This window comes from Dreissena polymorpha, chromosome 5 (assembly GCF_020536995.1).
Source record: "Dreissena polymorpha isolate Duluth1 chromosome 5, UMN_Dpol_1.0, whole genome shotgun sequence".
Classification (NCBI taxonomy): Eukaryota; Metazoa; Mollusca; class Bivalvia; order Myida; family Dreissenidae; genus Dreissena; species Dreissena polymorpha.
Window position 1 is genome coordinate 42,961,375 of NC_068359.1, and position 24,450 is coordinate 42,985,824.

General features: G+C 33.8%; 2 protein-coding genes across 5 annotated transcripts in view; one reads left to right on the forward strand and one right to left on the reverse strand.

The window, feature by feature from the left end:
• Positions 1-71: 71 nt before the first annotated feature.
• LOC127880831 (uncharacterized) lies at positions 72-12,071 on the reverse strand. Of its 2 annotated transcripts, XM_052428282.1 has the most exons (7): positions 11,926-12,071; positions 11,479-11,588; positions 9,594-9,704; positions 9,111-9,203; positions 5,202-5,244; positions 4,712-4,873; positions 72-3,509 (listed from the first exon to the last, which is right to left on the reverse strand). In XM_052428282.1, exons 3-7 carry the CDS (start codon positions 9,676-9,678, stop codon positions 3,311-3,313), a joined length of 582 nt encoding a protein of 193 aa, XP_052284242.1. In that variant the 5' UTR covers positions 9,679-9,704; positions 11,479-11,588; positions 11,926-12,071; the 3' UTR covers positions 72-3,310. The 2 variants fall into 2 exon arrangements, with proteins under 2 accessions (XP_052284242.1, XP_052284241.1); XM_052428281.1 differs by lacking the exon at positions 11,479-11,588 and having other exon boundaries at positions 11,926-12,037.
• A 3,157-nt stretch (positions 12,072-15,228) lies between these two features.
• The window catches only part of LOC127880818 (Fanconi anemia group D2 protein-like), a 100,468-nt gene continuing 91,246 nt past the window's right edge, over positions 15,229-24,450 (forward strand). The window contains exons 1-2 of one of the 3 annotated variants that reach the window (XM_052428265.1): positions 15,229-15,297; positions 17,818-17,875. In XM_052428265.1, coding sequence (XP_052284225.1) covers positions 17,821-17,875 — 55 coding nt within the window. In that variant the 5' untranslated portion in view covers positions 15,229-15,297; positions 17,818-17,820. Of the gene's footprint in view, positions 15,298-16,503; positions 16,566-17,817; positions 17,876-24,450 lie in introns of those variants that run through there. The other 2 variants (XM_052428266.1, XM_052428264.1) reach the window with 2 other exon arrangements.

The window sequence follows — 24,450 nt, forward strand, 5'->3', positions numbered from 1 at the left end:
TTCCATCGACTTGATCCACGCCATATATCCCGTTGTTTTCTTGAATATATTTGAGCCAACTAAAAAACCAATGAAATTCCACTTTTATTTTTACAGTTCCCCAAATGAGGTCTGAAAGGCAAATATCATTTGATGGGATATTGTGTATTACCACACAAGCAAACAATCGTCGCATTTAACTGTTAATAACGCATTTGTCACTGCTTGAATTAACTGCGGAGTTTGCCACGATACTTTATTCATGACAAGAGGGCCGTTAGCGCTCACAAGAGGTCACGGAGCCATTCGTTAAAGACTTGACCTTTTAGAAGGTACGAACTTAGGAAAATAACAATAGGATAGACCTTAATGATCAAGACATTTGTCCATAGGGCATGGGTGCCCAACTTCCACTTTTGTATCGATACTTCCTTATTTCAAACAAAAGCTCTTTTATGTTTTACTTCTTCTTACCCCTAAGTGTGACCGTTGAGGTAATGAGACAGGTGATACATGATACACTCGATTTCTTCACGGTTGTAATTTATGGTAAGTTGCCTTACTATTGAACGAAGAATGCCAACGTTACAGCCCGGAAAAGCTGTTTTATAGCCATATACAATTTTAAATCTCTGTGTGATCCAGAGCTCCGAGGTCGGGGACAGGTTTTACACAACAAATGCGGTGTCTTAATGGTCGTCATGAGTGATTAAATATTTGTCCCTAGCATCATGAATGACAAATTACTGTCTAAATACGCAGTTCTATGACACAATTTGGTCTTTAAAGTGTGACCTTCACCTTTGATGTAACCAGACAAGTTTTAAACCCAACATGTCGTGTTATGTTGTGATGGATTGCATTTCTGCCAAATTATTTGCTGTATATGGCAAATTTACGGCGAAGACTACAAACGGACAGTGCGACTGCCGCATGCCCCTTCAAAAGAGGGAATACAATTACTCGGACCTTAAAAGACAATAACACACAAATAAACTGAATAAAACTGCAGTCAAATGGTAGAAAGAAACTGTGGTAATACTATAATCAATATAAATAAGAGTTGTCTCACACGTGTCATAACTTGAGTTAAGTACTATAGATTTAATCATAGAGAAAAATTATTTTCCAAGATTCGACTTGAGGACCTATCTTATATGAGGCATGTGATCCAGTTTCAAACTCAGCTTAGATATTGCTTAAACATTCTGACAAATTTTCATCAAGACGGAGTCATGAATGTGGGCTCAAGAGTGGTAACATGGTTTTTAAACTTCAACCCTGAGACAAAGTTTTGGACGGCCGTAACCCAGATTTAAACTTGTCCTTGCAATTGTTGACATAGACATTCTAACCAGGAAGAGCAATTTGGCCTTTATAGTGGTAAAAGCTTAAAGTTGCCAACATACGACATATACCAAACGAAAACCGGCACTGGGCATAGGTTAATCACAATAGCTAACTTTGAGCACTGGCAGCTTTAAAAAAGATTTTTTAAACCTATAGCATGTTGATATTATGTGTTTAATCCTTATTCAGGTCTCTATATATTTTGATCAATACAAGCTATGTCTTGAAAAATACACATGAAATACATATGAAAAAGTGACTGTTTTTATGAAGACAAAATTTATTTATTTACAAAGCAAATAGTGATTGCAGCACTGAAATTATACATAACAATATTTAAAGTTCATAACAAACAAAACTGTAGCAACACACTATACAATTAATTAATTAATACAAGTAGTCTACATGCCTGACAAGATTTCAATTTATGAAACATTAATTTCGAACGAAAACACAGTGTGTATTTTTTATGATTATGTTGGTAACATTTTTGTTTACATTTGACTTTCATTCATTGGTTTAAAATGAGTTTTGAATGCAGCGCAAGACATTTTCACTGGCCCATAGCAAATTTGGTTATTTGTGAATACAAATTTCCAGCACATAATTTTAAGTATTTCATATGCCTCTGCTTAAACAGTTGTATTGTCATGTAATATTGTCATCTATCAGATAATTTTAGATTTATTCATTTAATATATCTACAGAAAACAAGATTTCTAAGAAATGCCTACGTATTCTTCTTTCATTTTGCAATAAGATGACCTTAGAAAAAATATTCACATTTTACATTTGATTTTAATTATAAAATGCATGTACATGTAATTATCCTTTGTTTTGTAACATTAACTTTTAGACCTTACATTTCATTAATAAAATAATAAACAATTATTTTGAACAATACTAAGCGTAACTGGACCAAGGGAGTTATACATTTTTAATAGATACATATAAATATAAATTTTGCTACACAAACATGAATAACACAAAACAAGGTCTGATCAAATAACATCCTGCTGGACAATCATTCTAACAATTCTTACCAGGAAATTGGTTTATATGACAAATATTTAACATTCAGTATCAGCATGGATACAAATAGATTATTTTTTTCTCATTTTAGTTTTAGCAACAAAAGCATTTGTCTGTGAGAAATGATATAATTAATTCAGACAAACAAAAAGATGTTTGAGAAAAGCATGTTCACCCTTCTTTTTGCAGCCAAGGTGTTGCCATGTGAATTGTCTATTGAGTTTTTCATAGTGCATGTCTCTGTGAATTTGACCTATGATTTCTTTATTTCACATTATTGGGGTCTTAATTCAGCATAGAATAATTAGCATCCTCATTTATATGATCTTAGTTTAGTTAAGTCGTTACTAGATATTGCATTAAAATGTAATTATTGTTACAAGCATCTGCAACCTTGACCTTTAAATTGTTCACCATCAAATAAATAGGCCTATTTGTTTCCTCCTGAATAAACAGCACTATACTATGGATGATCATAGAATAGAGCAATCTCGAGCTATCCCATAGAAACAAAATGTAACATTTATTAAACGACAATAAATTTGATGCATGAAATAGTAGATAAAAGGCTTTTATTTTTAAGAATACTTTGAGTAACTGGTCCAAGGTATGAACACATTTTTTAAGAATACAACAAAAATGGTTAAATGTTACAATCCCGTGTGACCTTAACCTTTGACCTCAAAATCAATAGGGGTCTTACTGGTACTTTCTTCTAAAGTAACCATTGTACCAAAGTGCATGATCTTAGGTCAAAGCATTCGCTAGATGATATGAAATGGTCTATGTGCAGATCATCTGATGACCAAAATACCAAGAGGCGCAAAGCTTTAAATCCCCACTTCTCCGAAAGGGGACATAATGATATAAATAACCGATACCACAAAAAAATCCAAGCATCCTTGTTTCACAATTATGCAATGAACAGATACAGCACATCATAATTTACTCAATTGTCACCATCAAAGGTTAGAGGGATTTTATTTTCCGCTGTTGGGTTCATGTTTATAACGACAAGGTAAACAAGAAAAGCAACACTCAACAAGAAAAACAACTTAAGCCACATGCCAATTCCACCACCGCCACCAGATTTCTGTGCAGTATTTCTTGGAACCTCTGTTTTCTTATACACTGTTTCCTCTGTGCCACTGAAATACACAAGAGCACTGTGTATAATGGTATATATATATATATATATATATATATATATATATATATATATATATATATATATATATATATATATATATATATATATATATATATATATTATTACTTGTGTTCTTAAAACCACACACCTTGGAATAAAGTACATGTTAATCAATACATATAGATGCAATTTGAAAGTGTGCAAAATTGTCATTAAATCTATAGCCTAGTTAGCAAGTGAGATATTATTTTTTTTAAGTTCAAAACTGAAAGTAGGATTTCTATATGAATACATACATTTCGACAAACGCGATTATTTTACAGTTTTATAGCGCAAAAAGACAGAGTTCTTCCTTGTAACCACCAGATATATTCTAATTGAGATAGATAAAATTAAATTTATAGCTTAGTTAGCAAGTAATTTATTATTTTTCAAACGGTTTCGCCTTTTAAAACCTAAAAAAGGATTTCTAGACGTATACGTCCATTTTGACAAACGCAATTATTTTAAAGTTTTAAAGCGCAAAAGAGACGGACTTTTAACTTGTTACCACCAGATATATTCTAATTGGCATAGAAAAAATATGTTTCTTATTTATACTTTAATTTACTATGCCATGTATTTCATTCCAAGGTGTGTGGCTTTAAGATGATACTATAGAGGATTGGTGGATTTTATTTTGAAACATTATTAATCCTCACAAGTTGTAATGCATTGGTATAGAAATTACAAAACACTAGCATCTCAAGAGTCAGCCCTGTATTTAACTTGTTAGCTAACTAATGAACTATACAATTTTTTTGACCTCATAGAACAGATCAATCAAACTACAAAACACTACATACAAAATTTGCGAACATGGAAGACATGTTTGGATAAGTATTCAGAAGAAACATGAGATAATACGCTGTGTCGGAAGGTAGAAGTTGGTAATAATGGGTTTCCTTTCCATCTATCGGTGGCATTAATGGCAGGGCCCTTTCGAAGGGAAAGAATCTAATGTGATCAAAATTATATATTGGTGTGGACGCTTTTCACGTAGATTTAACTAAAATTTTGCCACGCAATTACCAAAGACATCACAGAGACAGTGTTAACTTATAGCAGAAAATATTATGGGAAAATTGAGCCTAATCAATCCAAAAAGGGACATCAAAAATCACTAAAATCAGATACAACACAGCTATATTGAGGGCCTACCTTGGGACGTTTCTTCTGGCTGGCATGGTGGGGGTGGCTGTTCTGGGCTGAACCACAGGCTTGTATGGTTTAGAAGTTTCCACAGGCTTGTATGGATTCGGAGTTTCCACTAAGGGAGTACTTGTGTACTGTGGCTTTGGCTGAACTGGAGGCTTGCTCTTGCTAGTAATTGCGACGATAATAGGTTTAGATTTGATGTCAATTAAATAAGGCATTATTTAATAAAGAAATATATTATTTTGTAGTTATTACATATTTATATATAATCTTTAATAATAATAATATATAATCTATTAGATTGCTGTAATTAGATTTCTATGTGAATCATATGTGATTGTGTTACATTGAATTTTGCTGGGGAAAACGTGTCAATTTATATTTTTAATTTAGTACCAATCACAATTCAATTTGAGTAAGTGATTACATTTAACAAGTGTGTTTACAATAAAATGGCAAAAGATATATGATAATAGCTGTTATATATGCTCACCTGTAATTAAACTGTACTTCTTCATCTTCCTCCTCCTCCTCCTCTGAAGAGCATCCCAATTAAGAGGTAAGATCAAAACAGTGATCAGAGTTCAGATTTAGCTTGTGTTGTTACAATATCTACACAAACTGGAAAAAAATTACACTAAAGCTTTCCTAAAAACATGACTCAAATACCCCCACACCGCTTGGCACAGGCATGAGAGCCATGCTCAAGGCCAAGTTTACATGCCCTTGCAGGAACTGTTAATAACTGGGCATGAATAGTGTCACACATTTCTATGCCTCATGGTGATGCAACATTTCAAGTTTGAGTTCAATAGCTTTAGAAATGTTGTAGGGAGCTCCTAAAAAAACAAGGGCTGTTTGTAAAACATGCATGCCCCCCTATATGGGCTATAAGTTGTAGTAGCAGCCATTGTGTGAATACGTTTTTTGACACTGTGAACGGTGGTGGTGGTGGTGGTGTTGGTGGTGGTGGTGTAGTAGTAGTAGTAGTAGTAGTAGTAGTAGTAGTAGTAGTAGTAGTAGTAGTAGTAGTAGTAGTAGTAGAAGTAGTAGTAGTAGTAGTAGAAGTAGTAGTAGTAGTAGTAGTAGAAGCAGCAGCAGCAGCAGCAGCAGCAGCAGCAGTAGTAGTAGTAGTATGCATTACAAAAATGCAGTTAGCCTTACATTTGGTAAAATTTTAATATATTACAAGGGAGGCAAATGCTGTAACAATAAATTTAAACTTATTGCATTTGTTCCCCCTGTATATAAGAAAGATATAATAGTGTATTACCTCCCCTGTCCTGCTTATATTTCAGGGGTGTCAATTGTCCCCAATTTAAAATCCGGAATATTAAGCCGTAGGATAAAGGGAAGAGAGGCCCCCCCCCCCGAGCCCTAGCTTATTGTTCTTTTTTTAAAGTCTTTCTAGGTGCATTTTCTGTTGAGTACAATGCAAAATATTATGAACCAAACCATCCGTAACACCGCAGATGTATTTGTCATTCTAAACAAATGATATTGAGAACTTTGAAATTAAATTAAATCGACAAACCAGCGTATCCGAAAAAGACTGTCAGAAAACATGTCGCAATACATCATTTGTAAATGAAATAAAATATGCATATCGTTTGACTGCAGAAAATGAAAACCAGTAACCAGTAACCTAACAAATACGCAGTCAATATATAATTTGATTAACATATTGTTTTAAAATATGATATTGCAGTGCTTTACTTTGCCAGTTACTGCTGATGTCAGTGCCAGCCGCTTACCAATCAGAAATCAATAAATAAAATCGGTACCAAGCGCAAATGTCCAGAATGCCGACGATGCTATAACAATATTCGTTCTGAAATGAACCCGCACTAAAAGAATTTTGTCTCTACCCCCACCCGCCTTAAACAAACTCATCCGATTTACATTCACCTCAAAATCAACCCTGGACGGCTCAAATCCGGATTTCCGGAATAATCCGGAAAATTGACATCCCTGATATTTATATTAATCAACAAAATTAAACATTAACACAATATTTAATATACAAAATATACAAAAAATCTCATATTCTGATAATATTTTTACTGATCCACTGTATTTTACTAAAAGGATGATGTTTCATTGGACTGATAATTTTAGATTTAGGATTACAGACCAGTTGCTTCAGTAATATTGTTCAGAGTGTGCCCTGTTGGCCGTGTATGCATTCTTGAGTTATCATTCAAAAACCATTTCACTATTTCGAGTCACCATGACCTTGACCTTTGACCTAGTGAACTCAAAATCAATAGGGGTCATCTGCGAGTCATGATCAATGTACCTATGAAGTTTCATGATCCTAGGCCCAAGCGTTCTTTAGTTATCGTATGACAACCACCTGGTGGACGGACCGACCGACATGAGCAAAGCAATATACCCCCTCTTCTTCGAAGGGGGGCATAAAAACTCACAAAAATGAGGATCTCTGGGTAAGAAAAAATGTCTTGAAAATCTTATCATCAGAGCAATTATATTGTTTCAAATGTATAACTTGGAAAATCTTGACGTAGTTTGCACCACAAACTGATAACATTTAATGCCAACAGACAAAAAAAACAAGAGATGTGTTGGTCAGAAACACAATGCCCCCTATTGCGCCGCTTTGAAGCCATATATTTGACCTTGAAGGATGACCTTGACCTTTCACCACACAAAATGTGCAGCTCCATGAGATACACATGCATGCCAAATATCAAGTTGCTATCTTCAATATTGCAAAAGTTATCGCAAAACTTTAACCATGGTTATTATTACAAAAGCCCCCAGGACATTAGCCCCTTTGGACATTAGCCCCTACCTACTTTTACATTCATTTTTTAGGTATTTAATTTCATCTTTATTTTAAATTAATGGAATTAATGGTGTTTTTTTTTAAACAGCATCAACAACAAAATGTTACTTATGTATCTAATTGTAAGGTAATTTTAGACTTCTGGATGGTGTCAGATAGCAAAATGTTTGCAAAATAAATAGAGTTCAAAGAAAAAAAAAGTTAAGAAATTGTAAAAAAAACACTGAAATGTACTTGTGTGGTACAAGCTATATATATTTTGTATTTACTAGGGCTGCAACAATATACCGGTATATCGGTATATATCGCAATACGCAATCCGCATATTGTATTGCGATATGATTTTCATCATACCGGTACGAAAATTTTACAAAAATTCACTCACATTTCGTCCAGAAAAGCCATCCGAAATAATGATAAAAAGGTAAACAAAACAAAGCAGTGTAAATTATTTTTTACGTAAAAATAGCATTCTAAAGAGTGTATTATACGGAGAAGCGTTGTTACATCCATGGGAGCATTCATTCGATGCTTTTGAACAGATTATCGTTGAATTAATTGCGCACAGCTGTAAATGTTTCGTTCGATTCTGATTTGAGCATTATTTGTAATCCGAATTTCGGAAACACGCTTCCAAATTTGAATGCGAACGCGACAATAAAAAATTATAGCGTCAAATACAAAGTGCTTTATCCTTTGTCTCAATAAAAAGCGCGCGAAAATTATACAGACATGTAGAACGTCGCATGGAAAGTATGGGTGTATTTTGTGTTGTATAAAAATGGGAACATCACATCAGCTGAATTACGCGTGTTCAGTGGGAAAAACGCCCCGGTTGGACGTTATTTCATCACATCTTTAAATAGTAACAATTTCAAAAATGTATTTGATACTTAAGAAAATTTGCAAATGTTTGTGTTTCTTATTATTCTTGAGCACATTTATAGTAAATATTTACCAGAATTTGCTTTAAAATTGGAATTTATGGGATTATCGGGTAATTGGCAAGTTATAATTTTGGTACAAGTTAGCAATATATTGCGATATATTGCAATACGGGTTTTTGAACTGACAATATATTGCAATACGGTTTTTGGCGTATTGTTGCAGCACTAGTATTTACATATGAAATTTAAAAAATGGAATAAAAATGCTTACTTTAAATAAAAAAGTTTTAAACGTTTTACATGTAAAACACCTGGGGGCTAATGTCCTAGCATGTACTTTTTTTTTGAAGGGGCTTTTGTCCTAGGGGCTAATGTCCTAGAGGGCTAATGTCCGTACCCCACAGACACCATAACCCCAATTAACCTCCAATATACCCAAGTCAAACTTCATTTGGGAATAACTGTGTTATTTCCATTTGTTCTATTTTAACATCATAAGGCAGACGCAAAATTGATTGAAAAAATAAACTTCATTAATGTTACACCAAATTAGGAAAAACATACCACCACATGTTGTACAAATATATTGAAACTGCTTCCATAAGGCACTAAGCATATTTTTTTATTATAAAATAAAAACTAAATGTAGGATCACTGCACCAAAGGTGAAATATTATCACAACAGTGAAGCAGACAAGAGCTGTACCTTCTGACTCCTCTGTTTCTGGCTGAGTTGTGGGATTACCACCAGAGTCTATCAGCTTCCCCAACTTTTTCTCATAGAACAGTCTAGTGGTTGCTATATAAAGGTAAAGGTAAGGTTGTAAGTGGTTAAATAATTAAAATACTTAACTGCAATATATTATTTAATATAACTTAGGGCAGACAAAAAGTGTAAATAATTCAATACACGTATTAAAAGGCAGAAATAGGTATAACAATGATAAGCCTTTTAATCTAAAGGATTTTTTTCTATTAGTTTTACAGATTTTGTCATGGAGAAAAAATGTATGAATATTAAATTTAATGATTTGATATTTCGCAATAATAATAATGACCATTAATTATATTTTATCATATGTGTACATTTTATTGATATAAACATTAAAGTTTAACTTTTTAACAAGTATAAGATAAAGCTATGAAGGAATGCTTTAATGTGACACACTTTATTAAACTATTCACATACATGTAATGGGTCCAACATTTACTCCATACTCAATTAACTTTTCCCTCAATTCTTCATCATTCAGATCTGCAATATCTGTTGCCATCGTTTGTATCAGTTGTCTGCAAACTTCTAAAATTCAGAGCAGAAATGTCTGAAGTTCCGGCTGCTAATCAACATTGTTGAGTATTTTGTTTTTTGTCTACAATAGACCAGTTGAATGTTATTGTTTACATTCGGGATTTTCTGCGGATACGCACTCACTGGTTGGCAAAAACACTGGTTACAGTAACGTAAAACATGTATAAAGGGCTCTTGTTTAGTCAATAAATTGGTAATAAGACCGAAATAAACATTAAAACTCTTAAAATATAGTGCAAATATATCATATTTAGTACCAAATAGATGTATATACACAAATCGAATTTCCTCGTCATAAAAATACGAAGTAATTATAAGCATAGAGTAAACGTGATCGGAAGACTAAATACTGACAATTCCACAAAACAAAACAATAAATTAGCCGTATTCTTTCTGATAGTAAGAATTAATAAATTATATTTCAACAATAATAAAAATGTATTAATTTATTTTCATTACAATTGTAAGTGGTGTGGATAGTGTTATTTTTCATCAGCAATCGATAGTGTCAGAGGTGCATTTAATATAAAACAAAGCCCTAAAAAGCGTAATACATTACAATTTTACAATATTGTGGTGATTTTCTTTTACAATAAATGACAATATTAATACAATTTAGCATGCAAACGGAAAAAACCTGCATATTATGCAAATTGAGCTGTCTTTGCACGTATATTGAAATCTCTTTACTAGTAATAGGGAGTGATAAAAATATAGCATTTTATGATAAATGCATATATTAAATTTATTTTACGCAATTATGTTTTACCCTATTGTGATTGCTTTTGTTCATGATGGTGTTTCTTACACTGCAGTAATGTACAAGCTTTACACATAATAGCTGAGTTTACTTTTGCCGGTACCCATTAAATACCTTACTTACGTAGCAGTAAAATTGCATAATATTTTTAATGTATAGCTATTAAACAATGTATTATTATGATTAAAATGCCTAATATATATATAGTTCCTGTTAATCCATTTCTGACAAATGTCTTCATTTTTTAAATGTTAAAATATTTTATTGAAGCAACTGTTCAGTATTTAAGCTTTAAAATTTGACTTAAATGACTGCTCAATATGCCAAGAGATGACATGGAGGTATTGTAACTTGTGTTTAATGACCAGACACTTGTCTGCCAACTGTGGTTTATTCAGGGACCCAAGTTTAGGTCCCTGGGTTTTACTTTATGACACCATGTTTTCTTTGTAATTGTCTTGACAATATCTGTTCATAACGAGATAATCAGTTTGTGATGAACAGAGGTGCAATTTAACACCGGGATATAAAAAGCTGCAACTAAGAGTGTCAATATTAGTGTGAACAATTAAATAAAACAATTACATCAGTAAAGGGAATTTATTTAATATGTAACAAGGTAAGTTTTTTTCAGACATAAAGGTTCAAATCAGTTACCCTATGTTGCGTACAGAAAATAGACCTGTAGGTTGTTTGTTTTCATCCTTATTTGTTTTTGTTCATTAAATTTAATTTATTCTGAGAGAATTTCAATTTCTGAGATTTTTTTAAAACTAAAAATGGTCGATAAGAAGTGCCAAGTAGAGATTTTTGTGGTAATCACATATCGAGCTTTTAGATTGTGTTCCACTCCTGAGTTTGTTGTGAGTAAAAACGAATAATAACAACAATATAACCATTCCAAAGATGCATTCCCTTGCATGCTAATGTTTTATATAGACATAATTAGTAAAACTATATTTGATACGTGCATGACTATCATGAAAAAACGATGATTTTGTCAACCTTATCTATATGCGCTTCTATGAATTCCACTTCTTTTTGCTAACCAGTGGGCGGAGTCTAAACTTTGCAGGTGCGCGTGATGTCACTCGTCAACTGGTCTATACAGGCGCCTTTAGAACATAGACATGCTTCTGATTCATACAGACACTTGGGAATTGGGAGTGGTAGCAATCTTAAACACTGCTTTAGACTGACACTGGCGTCTTAATATTAAATCCCATTAGTTCAAGTGCATAACACACTTTGACTGTTAAATAAATACGATAACACTTAACTTAGCACAACAGTGCGTCACAATAAATCATTTATCGCGAAAACAGGTGTCATTTACGCATTGCTACAAATATCTGTTTAAGTATTACAATACTAAAGTATATAATGGTTTAATAAATATATGAAACATAATTATATGAAAAGCAATCAGCTGTAAATGAAAACTTAGGTTACCGTAATATATTTATGTTGTTTTCTTTCGTTTCCGATTTTGCGTTTTGACCAATCGAATGTCAGAACTTTTTTTGGCGCGGGTCGCAATGTAAAAACGGTCATAGGTCAACTGGTCACAGCGTTACTTTTAACACTCTGTCGGTGAACAAAAAGAGCGTAAAATGTCATTACTAATTCATGCACTTAAGTCTATCGTTATCATGCTGTTATTTATGCTGTACCCTCATGATGAGATATAGAGTAAAAAAGTAACGAAAGTAATTGTATAGGGTGATGGTCGTTTCGTGCCACTACCAGTGTTTTTCGCCATTATCATTACTGTAATATTACACATAAAATATATAAAATAAAGTTCTAATAGTTTGAGAGCTACTTTTTCCCCCCAAAATAGACCTTTTTGACACGCAACAACACAAAGTAAACAATATTCAATCAATTTATTGTGAATAGCACATAGTTTTTACAACAAACAAAATATATATAAGTAAACGATCATGGTGCCAGCTATAGGCCTACCAGCAAATGAATACTTAAAACCAGCAAGGGTTAAAATACATATTAAGGCAAAACAATGTAGTGACTGTGTAACATCAAATATAATAGACAACCAAGTAATAAACAACGTTAGAGGCTTTGTGATCAAAACACTAATAGTTTACAATTTAACTCGTTCTTCGTGAAAACAATCATAGAGTGGAACCACCTGGAAAATTGAGTGGTTCACGCAGAGACAGTTGAAGGATTTAAGTCTGCCCTCCTTTTCGACTAAAGCGCACTCCCCCGGTGTACTACGCCGTAACTAGCCCTTAACCGTACAAAGCAGAAGCAGAAACAATTATTGATAGATCTTTGCAAAAAACATTTGTTAATTTTGTTAATAAGGCACAATATGAAACAAACCGTATAGATCCATTATCCCGATAAGTAATTCGTTATTAACCATACAATATACACAAAATGAAACTAATGAAGACGGTTACTTAATTTATTATGTTTTTAAAAGTCGTTTATTCGTAATCCTGAAGGAAGGATCCTTTATGACATGTTAGGCTTATTTCAGCATTCAAAATATATCGAGGATTCTGAGTCAATACTAAGTGTCTCCATTTTCAGTGTTTATAAAAAGGAAAAACACAAGATGTCAACCTATTTATAAAATCTGTTTACAAGAAATTATAGTAAATAATCATATATTTTTATTATATAGTATAATAAGCACAAATATTCGAATAGAACAATATTTTAATAAATGAGAAAAAAATATATGTGTTTTTTCAGGTAAACTTTGTTCAAAATTGGTAATCGTATTGCTACACAAACCTAGTATATTATCAAGCATGCAATTATTTCTGTATTTTTGGACTCAATAAAACAAATTTTCATTTGGTAAAGTCACAGATCTATAAATAAGCGTAGTAGTTAATAGATATCGGGTAAATGTAACTCATAACCCAGGACATTATAGTGTATGGATGTTTAAAACAGTCGAAAGACACTGCACTTGGACTCGCAGTGGTTTTGCTTGAATGGGACCCAGAATGTGTGAAGACGTGATGTCAAGATGCATGAGGTATGCGAACTTGTCGCACACAAAAGACAACATAATCAATACTTGATTTGATCATAAACATTTATTTAAGTAATCACGTAACAAAACTTGTATTTTATTACATAAAAAACTATTGCAACAACATTCGCATCATACAAAAACATACTTTGCCATATGTTCTCTACAGATCTTTTTTTTTCAAAAAAACAACAACATTATTTTCTTATAGCATATGCAAAAACTCGTGCACTTGTTATAATTTTAAAATATACGTTAGCAGATCGTAACTTTACATCTCTTTCTTACTTATACCACCCAGTGTAAAACCGAAGCTTTCGAGGAATGATGTGCTCTATCAGCTTTCGTGTCCGGCCTTTTTTGTCGTCGTCAATGTTCCTCCGTGCGTCAACAATTTATTAAAATGACATCACCTCATGAACAACTGAATGGATTTTGATCGATCTTGGTAAAAATAATTATCATGTTGTCCTTCTAAAAGTATATTTCGTTTCAGTGCATATTTTCGTCATTTAAGTAAGAAAATATTTAAGCAACAGCTACAAAACTAATGGAATTTATTAATGCTGAATATAAAAGACAGGATGCGTATATGGATGACTTTTCATATGTCATATTTATAATTATATAATGAAATAAAACGTTTCTTGTCTTGGCAACTGATAGAAAAATTATTTAAAACTGTAATTAAACAAAGCATTATCAGCTTTCATTTGACTTTCGTTAAAGGTCATGGATTCATTTTACTTAGGACATAAACATCACGGTATATGTTTGCCTATATGCATATAGATAATGGTTAAAGTTGTAACACATGCATCCTTATTACCTTAAACAAGAATAAAATATCAGCAATTAAACTACATATTTGAATTTTAGCCATATGACTATCCATTTTGTGGACAGTAGGATACTCAGAACACTCGCCTGTAGTTTCAATGAAATGGCTGCTTTTTGCGAAAACTTTAAAGCAGGTACAAACTAATTTTGCTTTTTACTCTCATTTTTAAGTAGAAAGCATTGGTGAATTAAAAGTGTTTACATTCGTATTAGAACATAAATAAAATGTTGTTGCTTTTGAATTCGAACTTAAATATAAAATACTGTACTTATTTTTTCGTATTAACATTGTTTTAAATTTAAAACGATACAAAGAAAAAGATGAAATATAACAAGTTTTATTTGAAAGCAACTTCAAACAAACTTGCAAGGAAAATAATCACTACCGGGGTAATTATAGATATGATATATGACACATTGTCTCTTTTTATTGTTTTACGTTGGCATATTTGGATAGCTACAGAATGGATTGGTTTGATATTCCATTTACTAGGTATGTATTGAAAGCCTTCACTGAGATTTGCTCGATTTTGAAAATACAAAATGCAAAATTAGTTTAAAGTATTAGCAACTAAACAATACAGTAGCTTGATCAAGGTGATTCAGGTAATCGATATACGTGGCTGCGATGTCCCCTTGTTGGTTAACTCGTGTCCTTACTTAAAATTGGTTAACTCTTACCTTTCTATTTACTAGAAAGATACAAATATTATAATTGTTTCTGTTGTTACTACAATCAGTAAAAATAGATGAGTGTTGATTTTACTTATATAAAATGTATCTCTCAAACATGCACCTGAAGTAAGAATTCATGCAAAGACGCAAAACATATCGACCAGAACGTAGCCTAACAAGTACGTTCCTATAGGTTTGGTACCCAGGGCGGCGTATTTAAAACTTCAAAGAGAGAACCAGCAATCGTTGACAATTGGCGGGAAATACGGAAAAAAATAAGCCCCTCTTTTGTATGAGTATCAGTATTATAACAACAAATATATTATGATTTTTGTAATAAGATTATTACAAATTATAAAAAAATAAGTCTGGTTCCCAAATTTCTTTAATAATAATTTGCCAGTCTATAATACAAGGTTCGGACAATCAGTTGATTTCGGATGCTTAATTTTGAACGAATATATATCTTTACTTGTGAGGAGTCAGGACTTGGGCGGAAATATGGTGTTCAGACAAATAGCACCCTGAAGATTGTATCCCTGTGTTCTTTTGCAATCCCGGACAATCGTTTATTTGTCGACCAGTACATTGGCACCTGGTTAAATTGTCTATCTGGATAATTGGCATTCAAGACTTATTTTGCTCTATTTTGTTATGTTTTCAATTGCCATCTGATAATTTGCAGCCCCCGCAATCACCCCCTTCATACCTGAAAATTGCTACAAAAAATATTCCATTACAGTACCTTTTTGTTTGCGTTTTTATATTTTGTACAATCGAGTAACCATTACTGGATCAGTAACTTATTACAATTCAACCCCTTCAGAAAATGAGAAAAAAAATCGCTGATTTATAGTTTAAAATTGACTCCAATATATCACTGTCCGTTATATTGCGTTGTCCAATATATCACAAATTGGCTATGGTTATGGCTCGCAAAAATGTGACAAGCATTATCCCCAAATAACATGTTTTAATCTGAGATTTGCGGAGATAAAATCAGGTACAAGCTAGTATTTTACCCTTTTTTCACCCACTTTAAGTTTCTGTTTAATCCGACATTCATAATCCAGTTTTGACCAGATTGTTTGGTTTCATTGTACATCACTGTAACACCTGTGTACTGCGATAAACAATAACTTCTTGCCAAACATCAGGTCATTTTGGGTGTTAACATTCTCTCTTGAAATGGCTTTGAACTGCCGAAACGCACCAGTGCACACATGAAGGTGTATACAATTTTAAATGTAAATGTCACAAGTCAATACTGACCTATCTCAACAATCTTTGCGCGTTAGATACAGTGTAAACTACTTGCTTTTAATTGAGAGGCAAAGCTCCCTCAAAATGCACCATGCTTTCCATGAGGATAAGATGACGTCATTGTTGATGATTTTGTACATGGGGTCTAATTTGTGCATGCTTTCTTGAACAATAAAACTTGGCAATTGTTTTCGGATTACAAATTTAATTATACGCATTTGAAAATACTTACATGGAATAATGTTTTGTTTTATACCAATGAATAACATGTGGATATAACACACACTTCAATAAGGTAGGAAAATAGCGTGTTTTGAGATTGCCAAATTATATGCTAATGCATACTTAAACATGCAATAATAACCTGACAATTTATATTGCGCGCCGGATATATCAAGGTCGCGATCTTTGGACCCCTTCAACTGCAATATATTTGGACTTTTAAATACATGTAAGATTACTGTTATATAGATTGAGTAAAAGTCCACCTTTCTGTCCTATAGACAGTCACATATATAGAAATATATGTTTATAACAGTTCAACACAGTTGTTGTGTTTTGTTATAAAAATTCCCCCATTTACAAAAAAATCCCCCTCCTAAGGGCTGCGGACCCCTTCCCCCAAAGTAGTGTGAGGGCGCTGGTACACCACCTTGCAGGTGGATATGCTTTTTTATGCCCCCGGTAGGGTGGAATATAGTTGAACTGTCCGTCAGTCAGTATGTCAGTATGTGTGTATGTCAGTATGTGTGTATATGTGTATGTCAGTCTGTCTGTCCATCCGAAAAAAACTTTAACATTGGCCATAACTTTTTCACTATTGAAGATAGCAACTTGATATTTGGCATGCATGTGTATCTTATGGAGCTGAACATTTTGAGTGGTGAAAGGTGAAGGTTAAGGTTATCCTTCAAGGTCAAAGGTAAAAAAAAATAAAATCAAAGCGGCGTTCTCATGAAGCTGCACATTTTGAGTGCTGGAAGTTCAAGGTCAAGGTCATCCTTCAAGGTCAAAGGTAATTTTAAAAAAAAAAACCAGCGTTATCATGAAGCTGCACATTTTGAGTGGTGGAAGTTCAAGGTCAAGGTCATCCTTCAAGGTCAAAGGTAAACAATTTTTTATTTTTTTTTCAAAGCGGCGCAATAGGGGGCATTGTGTTTCTGACGAACACATCTCTTGTTTTCTTTAAATCACTAGTCAAAATTTTTAATTTAATTTTTCTTTTTTTTCCGGCTCAAGAAGTTTTTTTTATAAAGTTGCATTGAAACAAATAATAAAAAAATGTTGGCATAGTTTACAAAAGGTTAAAAACCTTATCAGATTCTATCTTTGTCAGAAATAAATTAAAGGTGGCCAGCAAGTTAAAATGAATGCAACAAGACAAATTAACATGCATTGATGGATTCTGGTTAAATCTATTTGAAGACCTATTATTGCACCTATTATTGCAATAAATAATTCTGAAAATATTCTCAACAATTTTATCCAAAGTTTGTATGTGACAGTGTTAACCCTGCAATGATAAATGATACCATACTTGATTGCAGATCATGGTGTTGGAAAGGTCAGTTCTACAGAAAAGAAAAGCAGCAGACAATAAAAAAGGTAAGTCACAGAAACACTTAAGACTGGTTTTCATAGTGTTTGTCAAAAAACTTTAGTTCTCGAATACCAGTGTACCACTTTCCTCAAGTGGTGAAAAAAAACCAGTTACTGTAACAGGGATGGAAACTAGCGTTTTACAATTGGTTGTCCACACGGGCAACCATCTTTAGTATTTTGGTTGCCCAGCTTAAGACTAACGAGCCCAGCAGTGATTTTTTTGCTTTTATTAGTTACAGCCTGTGCCATTTGAATTGGGAAAATTAGCACGATAAACCATGAAATTGGGAAAAATAGCGCCATAAACCATGAAATTGGGAAAAATTAAGCATAATAAATATGATTAAAAGAAACAGACTTGTTTTTAAGTGCATGTTCAGGGTTTTTTCTAGCCATTTTGGGAAAAGGAGTCTGGTCAAATAGGGACTCCTTAATCTATAAAAGTGGCAAATTTGGGAATTATTTATCAACAAAAAGGACTAAATTAAAGTTATATATTTTGTAGCATGTCATAAAAGACTTCTTTCTTAAAAAAAGTTTTTTTGTTGAATTTGGGCTTCTTTTGGGGAAATTTTGGTCAGATTTTTGGGAAAAAATGTTGATTTTTAGCTCATCTATTTTTTGAAAAAAAATTATGAGCTATTGTCATCACCTTGGCGTCGGCGTCCGGTTAAGTTTTGCGTTTAGGTCCACTTTTCTAAGATCGTATCAATGCTATTGCATTCAAACTTGGTACACTTACTTACTATCATGAGGGGACTGGGCAGGCAAAGTTAGATAACTCTGGCGTGCATTTTGACTGAATTATGTGCCCTTTTTATACTTAAAAAATTGAAAATTTTGGTTAAGTTTTGCGTTTAGGTCCACTTTTTTCAGAAAGTATCAATGCTATTGCATTCAAACTTGGTACACTTACTTACTATCATGAGGGGACTGGGCAGGCAAAGTTAGATAACTCTAGCGTGCATTTTGACAGAATTATGTGCCCTTTTTATACTTAGAAAATTGAAAATTTTGGTTAAGTTTTGTGTTTAGGTCCATTTTATTCCTTAAGTATCAAAGCTATTGCTTTCATACTTGCAACACTTACTAACTATCATAAGGGGACTGTGCAGGCAAAGTTATGTAACTCTGACTGGCATTTTGACAGAATTATGTGCCCTTTTTATACTTAAAAAATTGAAAATTTTGTTATGTTTTGTGTTTAGGTCCACTTTATTCCTACAGTATCAAAGCTATTGCTTTCATACTTGCAACACTTATTAACTATCGTAAGGGGACTGTGCAGGCAAAGTTATGTAACTCTGACTGGCATTTGGACGGAATTATGGGCCCTTTATACTTAGAAAATTGAAAGTTTGGTTAAGTTTTGTGATTTGGTCCACTTTACCCCTAAAGTATCATAGATATTGCTTTCATACTTGGAACACTCGCAAACTATCATAAGGGTACAGTAAAAGGACAAGTTGCATAACTCTGGATGTCATTTTTACGGAATTATGGCCCTTTTTTGACTTAGTAACTATGAATATATGGTTAAATTTTGTGTTTCGATCCACTTTACTTCTTAAGTATCAAGGCTTGATTTGATTGATACTTTGAAAAAACTACTCTTACCTGACATACCACAATAGACTCCACCCAAACCATCGCCTGTGCCCCCCTCCCCCCCCCCCCCCCCCCCCCGAATCCCCCCCTATTTTTTTTCTCTTTTTTTTAAGATCATCTCACAAATGACCACCACACCCTCACACTATACCCCCCCCGACCCCACCCCCTCCCCAATTTTTTTTTTAAACGGTTAAAAATCAAAACTATTTATTTGATTATTTTATGTTTGAAATACCGTCCAATCATCGCACCCAAGAATCCCCCCCCCCCACCCCACCTCCCCCAACCCGAATCCCCCCCCCCCCCCTAATTTTTTTTTTTTCTAAAATCATCTCACAAATTACCACCACACCCTCACACTATACCCCTCCCCCCCCCTCCCCCGATTTATTTTATTTTTTTTCCTTTTTTTCGCATTTTTGGAAGATAATGTAATAAATGTCCACACCCCCACACAATGCACCCCTCTTCACTCCACCCCTCCCTCCTTTGTGATTGAAAATGAGAGTCCCTTCACCTTTAAAAAGAAAATAGATGAGCGGTCTGCACCCGCAAGGCGGTGCTCTTGTTGTGATTGGGAAGCAGCCGAATTTCGACTGTAATTTTGAGCAAAAAAATCACTGGCCCAGTACGATGTACATGTAGGGTCGTGTGTATATAAGAATTTCTTTAAATAAAATAACAGATAAGTAAACAACAACATTGCTTAATTGACAAACTTTCTGTGTATTATGTCATAATATAAGTCTGAGTTAAATCATTTCATTGGCTTTGATAAATGAATTTTGTTAAACTAATTATGTCCCCCACTATAGTAGTGGGGGACATAATTGTTTTTGCCCTGTCCGTTGGTCTGTTGGTCTGTCTGTTTGCGTCAACTTTAACATTTTGCAATAACTTTTGCTATATTAAAGATAGCAACTTCATATTTGGCATGCATGTGTATCTCATGAAGCTGCACATTTTGAGTGGTGAAAGGTCAAGGTCATCCTTCAAGGTCAGAGGTCAAATATATGTGGCCAAAATCGCTCATTTTATGAATACTTTTGCAATATTGAAGAAAGCAACTTGATATTTGGCATGCATGTGTATCTCATGGAGCTGCACATTTAGAGTGGTGAAAGGTCAAGGTCATCCTTTAAGGTCAGAGGTCAAATATATGTGGCCCAAATCGCTTATTTTATAAATACTTTTGCAATATTGAAGATAGCAAGTTGATATTAGGCATGCATGTGCATCTCATGGAGCTGCACATTTTGAGTGGTGAAAGGTCAAGGTCAAGGTCATCCTTCAAGGTCAGAGGTCAAATATATGTGGCCCAAATCGCTTATTTTATGAATTCTTTTGCAATATTGAAGATAGCAACTTGATATTTGGCATGCATGTGTATCTCATAGAGCTGCACATTTTGAGTGGTGAAAGGTCAATGTCAAGGTCATCCTCATACATGCCATAATTTTTCAGACCAATTCCGGGACATTGAGTTAAATTGTCCGGGACTTTTGCTGATTTTCCGAGACATGCATAAAATGTAGCGATAATTATAGACATATGCATTTTTGGTACGTTTTTTTGTTTCGCATCATTAATTGCAAAAATTCGAAAGTCGATCCGAAATACACTTGATCTATTAACGTCAAATTAAACATTACTACTTCCGTTACTAGATACAAGCCACGTGTTTTCAGTGTAAGCGTTCTAAACATAGATGGTGACGTCACTGCGTTATTGTTATTAAGACCGGTGTGTAACGCGTAGTTGTTTATACGCCTTTATTCATTTATAACATTTATATAATAAAAAATACAACAATACAATACCGTTAGATCGTCAACTCAAATCAATTCACAATACATACAACCAATCACAATAACATTTTTATATGCTTACTTTTTTACTCAGCGATGTTGGACTTCAGATGTGTGAACAACTATCCTTTGCCCTTACGCAGTGGGAAATAATGACGTAGTAGATTTAAGTCAATTAACAACCACATTAAACAATGCCGCCTTTTCGGTTTGACCGCGAACATGAGACAATCGATTTGATAACAGGACCCCTGTTAATTGATCGATTTTGACACGTAGCGTAGTCTGCCTATTAGGGTAGGCATTGTCATGGAGACGCTGCAGATATACACAGACTCGAGGTGCAGTTAAGCCTAAGATAAGGTACATGTATATATGGATTTTGAAAATTCCGGGACATTTGACAGATTTCCGGGACAGGGGGACAAGGTCTTCATTTCCGGGACTGTCCCGGACAATCCGGGACGTATGGCATGTATGGTCATCCTTCACAAGGTCAAGGTCATCCTACAAGGTCAAACGTCATATAGGGGGACATTGTGTTTCACAAACACATCTTGTTATTAACTCACAGTCACCAATTTCATTAAATGTTTAAATGCACTTAGTCCTAATAATTAGATGTTATCTGTTGATGTTAATCAACCTCATATTTATAGGAGTAAAATATACTAAGTTTTGAGGATGTAGTACATGGAAAAGGGCTATGGAAATTCAATAATTCACTTAATGGATATCGACTATTTAAACTGCATTAATACTCTAATAGAAAATGTTAGACAACAATACTGTATCACTATTTACAACTTAGAAAACATAGAAAATATTCCCAATAGTGACATGCAATTTGTTATCAACGATCAATTATTCCTAGAAACACTACTTATGGAAATTAGAGGTAAAACTATTTCATTCTCCAGGGTCTTCCCCAGGCCATTTAAGCGCCCCTTGCCGGGGCGCTTGAATTTCGAAATCAGAGTCCCCGGGGCGCTTGAAATTTTTCCGATCAGTGTATTCTTCAGTAAAAGAAAGTGATTGTCCAAAAAAATCAAGGTTTCCCTATCAGTGTATCAATATTCACTGTTTTAAAAGAGCACTCGGTACCTACTTTCACAAGTAATCGCCATACACCACATGGGGTAATGGATAATCCATTGATAAGATAATAGCATGACGCGCGTATCGATTATTCTAGCCACATTACACGATCATTTAAATGCTGACAAGGATGTATCTGGTAACTTTCCAGTCGTCAAACCATCGTCCAATCGGTTACGCGTATGCTTATGAGGGCGGGGTTAACTATCGACCATTATTTTTGATTGACGTCGGGCATGAAGTAAGAGTTTATCGCAGCTTGATTAGCAAGTAGTTGTACCATTTGAGTAATATAAAACCGGTAATTAGTACAGTACAGAACATTAAAGACGGTTTCGGGCATCATCATCACACCTTTTTACTGTAAACAAGTGTTACCTATGACTCATAATTAATACGAGAAATTAATTGCAAGTGGTAAACAATTAATTATTATAGCGGTTACAATTATGTGAAAACAATTTATTTAATTCCAGTACATGTATATTTCAACATGTCCATTTATAGAACTGATTCACCTCGTTTTTCTGACATTTATTCGACACGTAATGCGCTTTAACAAATTTTCGTTGAATTAATTACGCAAACTTGTAAATGTTTCGTCCGATAATCAATAGTTAGAAGACTGATGATGGCAACCGGCCGTGATCCTCGTGGACAACGTGAATTTCATGCATAATTCCGTCAAAACATTTATTCGACTTGTAAAGTGTGTAAACAAATTATCGTTGAATTTATAACGCAATGGTTAATATTTGTTGAAATCTCAAATGGGAATAATTAAATTTGTAATCCGAAACCCATTACCGTAAGTCGATGTTAACGCGTTTTTAATCCGAAACACACTTCCGAATGTAAATGTTACCGCAACGTTAAATATTTTTGCTTCAAATTAGCAGTGCAATTAATTAAAAAGGGCGCGAAAATTATACAGCATGTACAACGTCGCGTCTATTGCATACAAATGGCGTGTATTGAGCGTTTTAACAAGCACACAACAGGTCAGGGGATTGACGCATATTCAGAGGCAATATTTCATCAAATCTATAAATAGTCACTTAAAAAATGGCAAGGTTTGTGTTAATGAAATAACTGAAAGCTTTTATCGTAAATATTTCCCAGAAAGAGATTGATAAAAACGGAATAAACGGGATTATCGGGTAATAAATAGAAACTTGAAAAATAGTAAGTATACAGTAATAAGAGTCGGGTTGAAACGGATCTATTGGGGAATCCTTCGAGTCGGTATTTTACTATCTGTGCGGAAAATATATTTTTAAATGACTGGGGGATTTTTTTGAAGAGTCATAGCGCACCAAATGACGTCTTTTGACGCTGTTTTTCTTTGAGTTATAACGCACCACAGAACGTGAATTGACACGTTAAATTAAAAAAAATCAACGTCGGGAGGGGACACCCCTCCCGAACCTACCCCCGGGGCGCCTGAACAAATTCCTGGGGAAGGCACTGCATTCTCATCACATAAAGCTAAACAGAACAAAAACCATGAATCTACATTACTTAAGAAAATAAATTTACTTCAACAATCATTAAATGAAGCTAATTCTGAACAACCTCGAGAACTACAAAATGAATTAGAAAATGTTAGGGAAAATAAACTTAAAGGCTCTCTTATTCGTTCCAGAGCTAAATGGATAGAAGATGGAGAAAAACCATCTAAATACTTTTGCTCGCTAGAAACAAATCATTACACAAACAAGTCAATACCTTTTATTGAATTAGAAAATGGTGCTAGATTCACAGAACAAAATGATATTTTAAAAGAAGCTGTTTCATTCTATAAAACCTTATACAATAAAAATGAAAACAAAATTAAATACGATATAAAAACTGATTTAGAAAATATTAATATACCAAAGTTGAATAAAGTTCAATCTGACTCAATAGAAGGGCTGCTTAATATTGAAGAAGTATCCATAAACTCAAAAATATGAAACATGACAAAAGTCCAGGTTCTGATGGATTCACAGCTGAATTCTTTAAAGTATTTTGGAATAAATTAGGCCATTTCGTAGTGAGAAGTCTTAATTACGCCTTTAT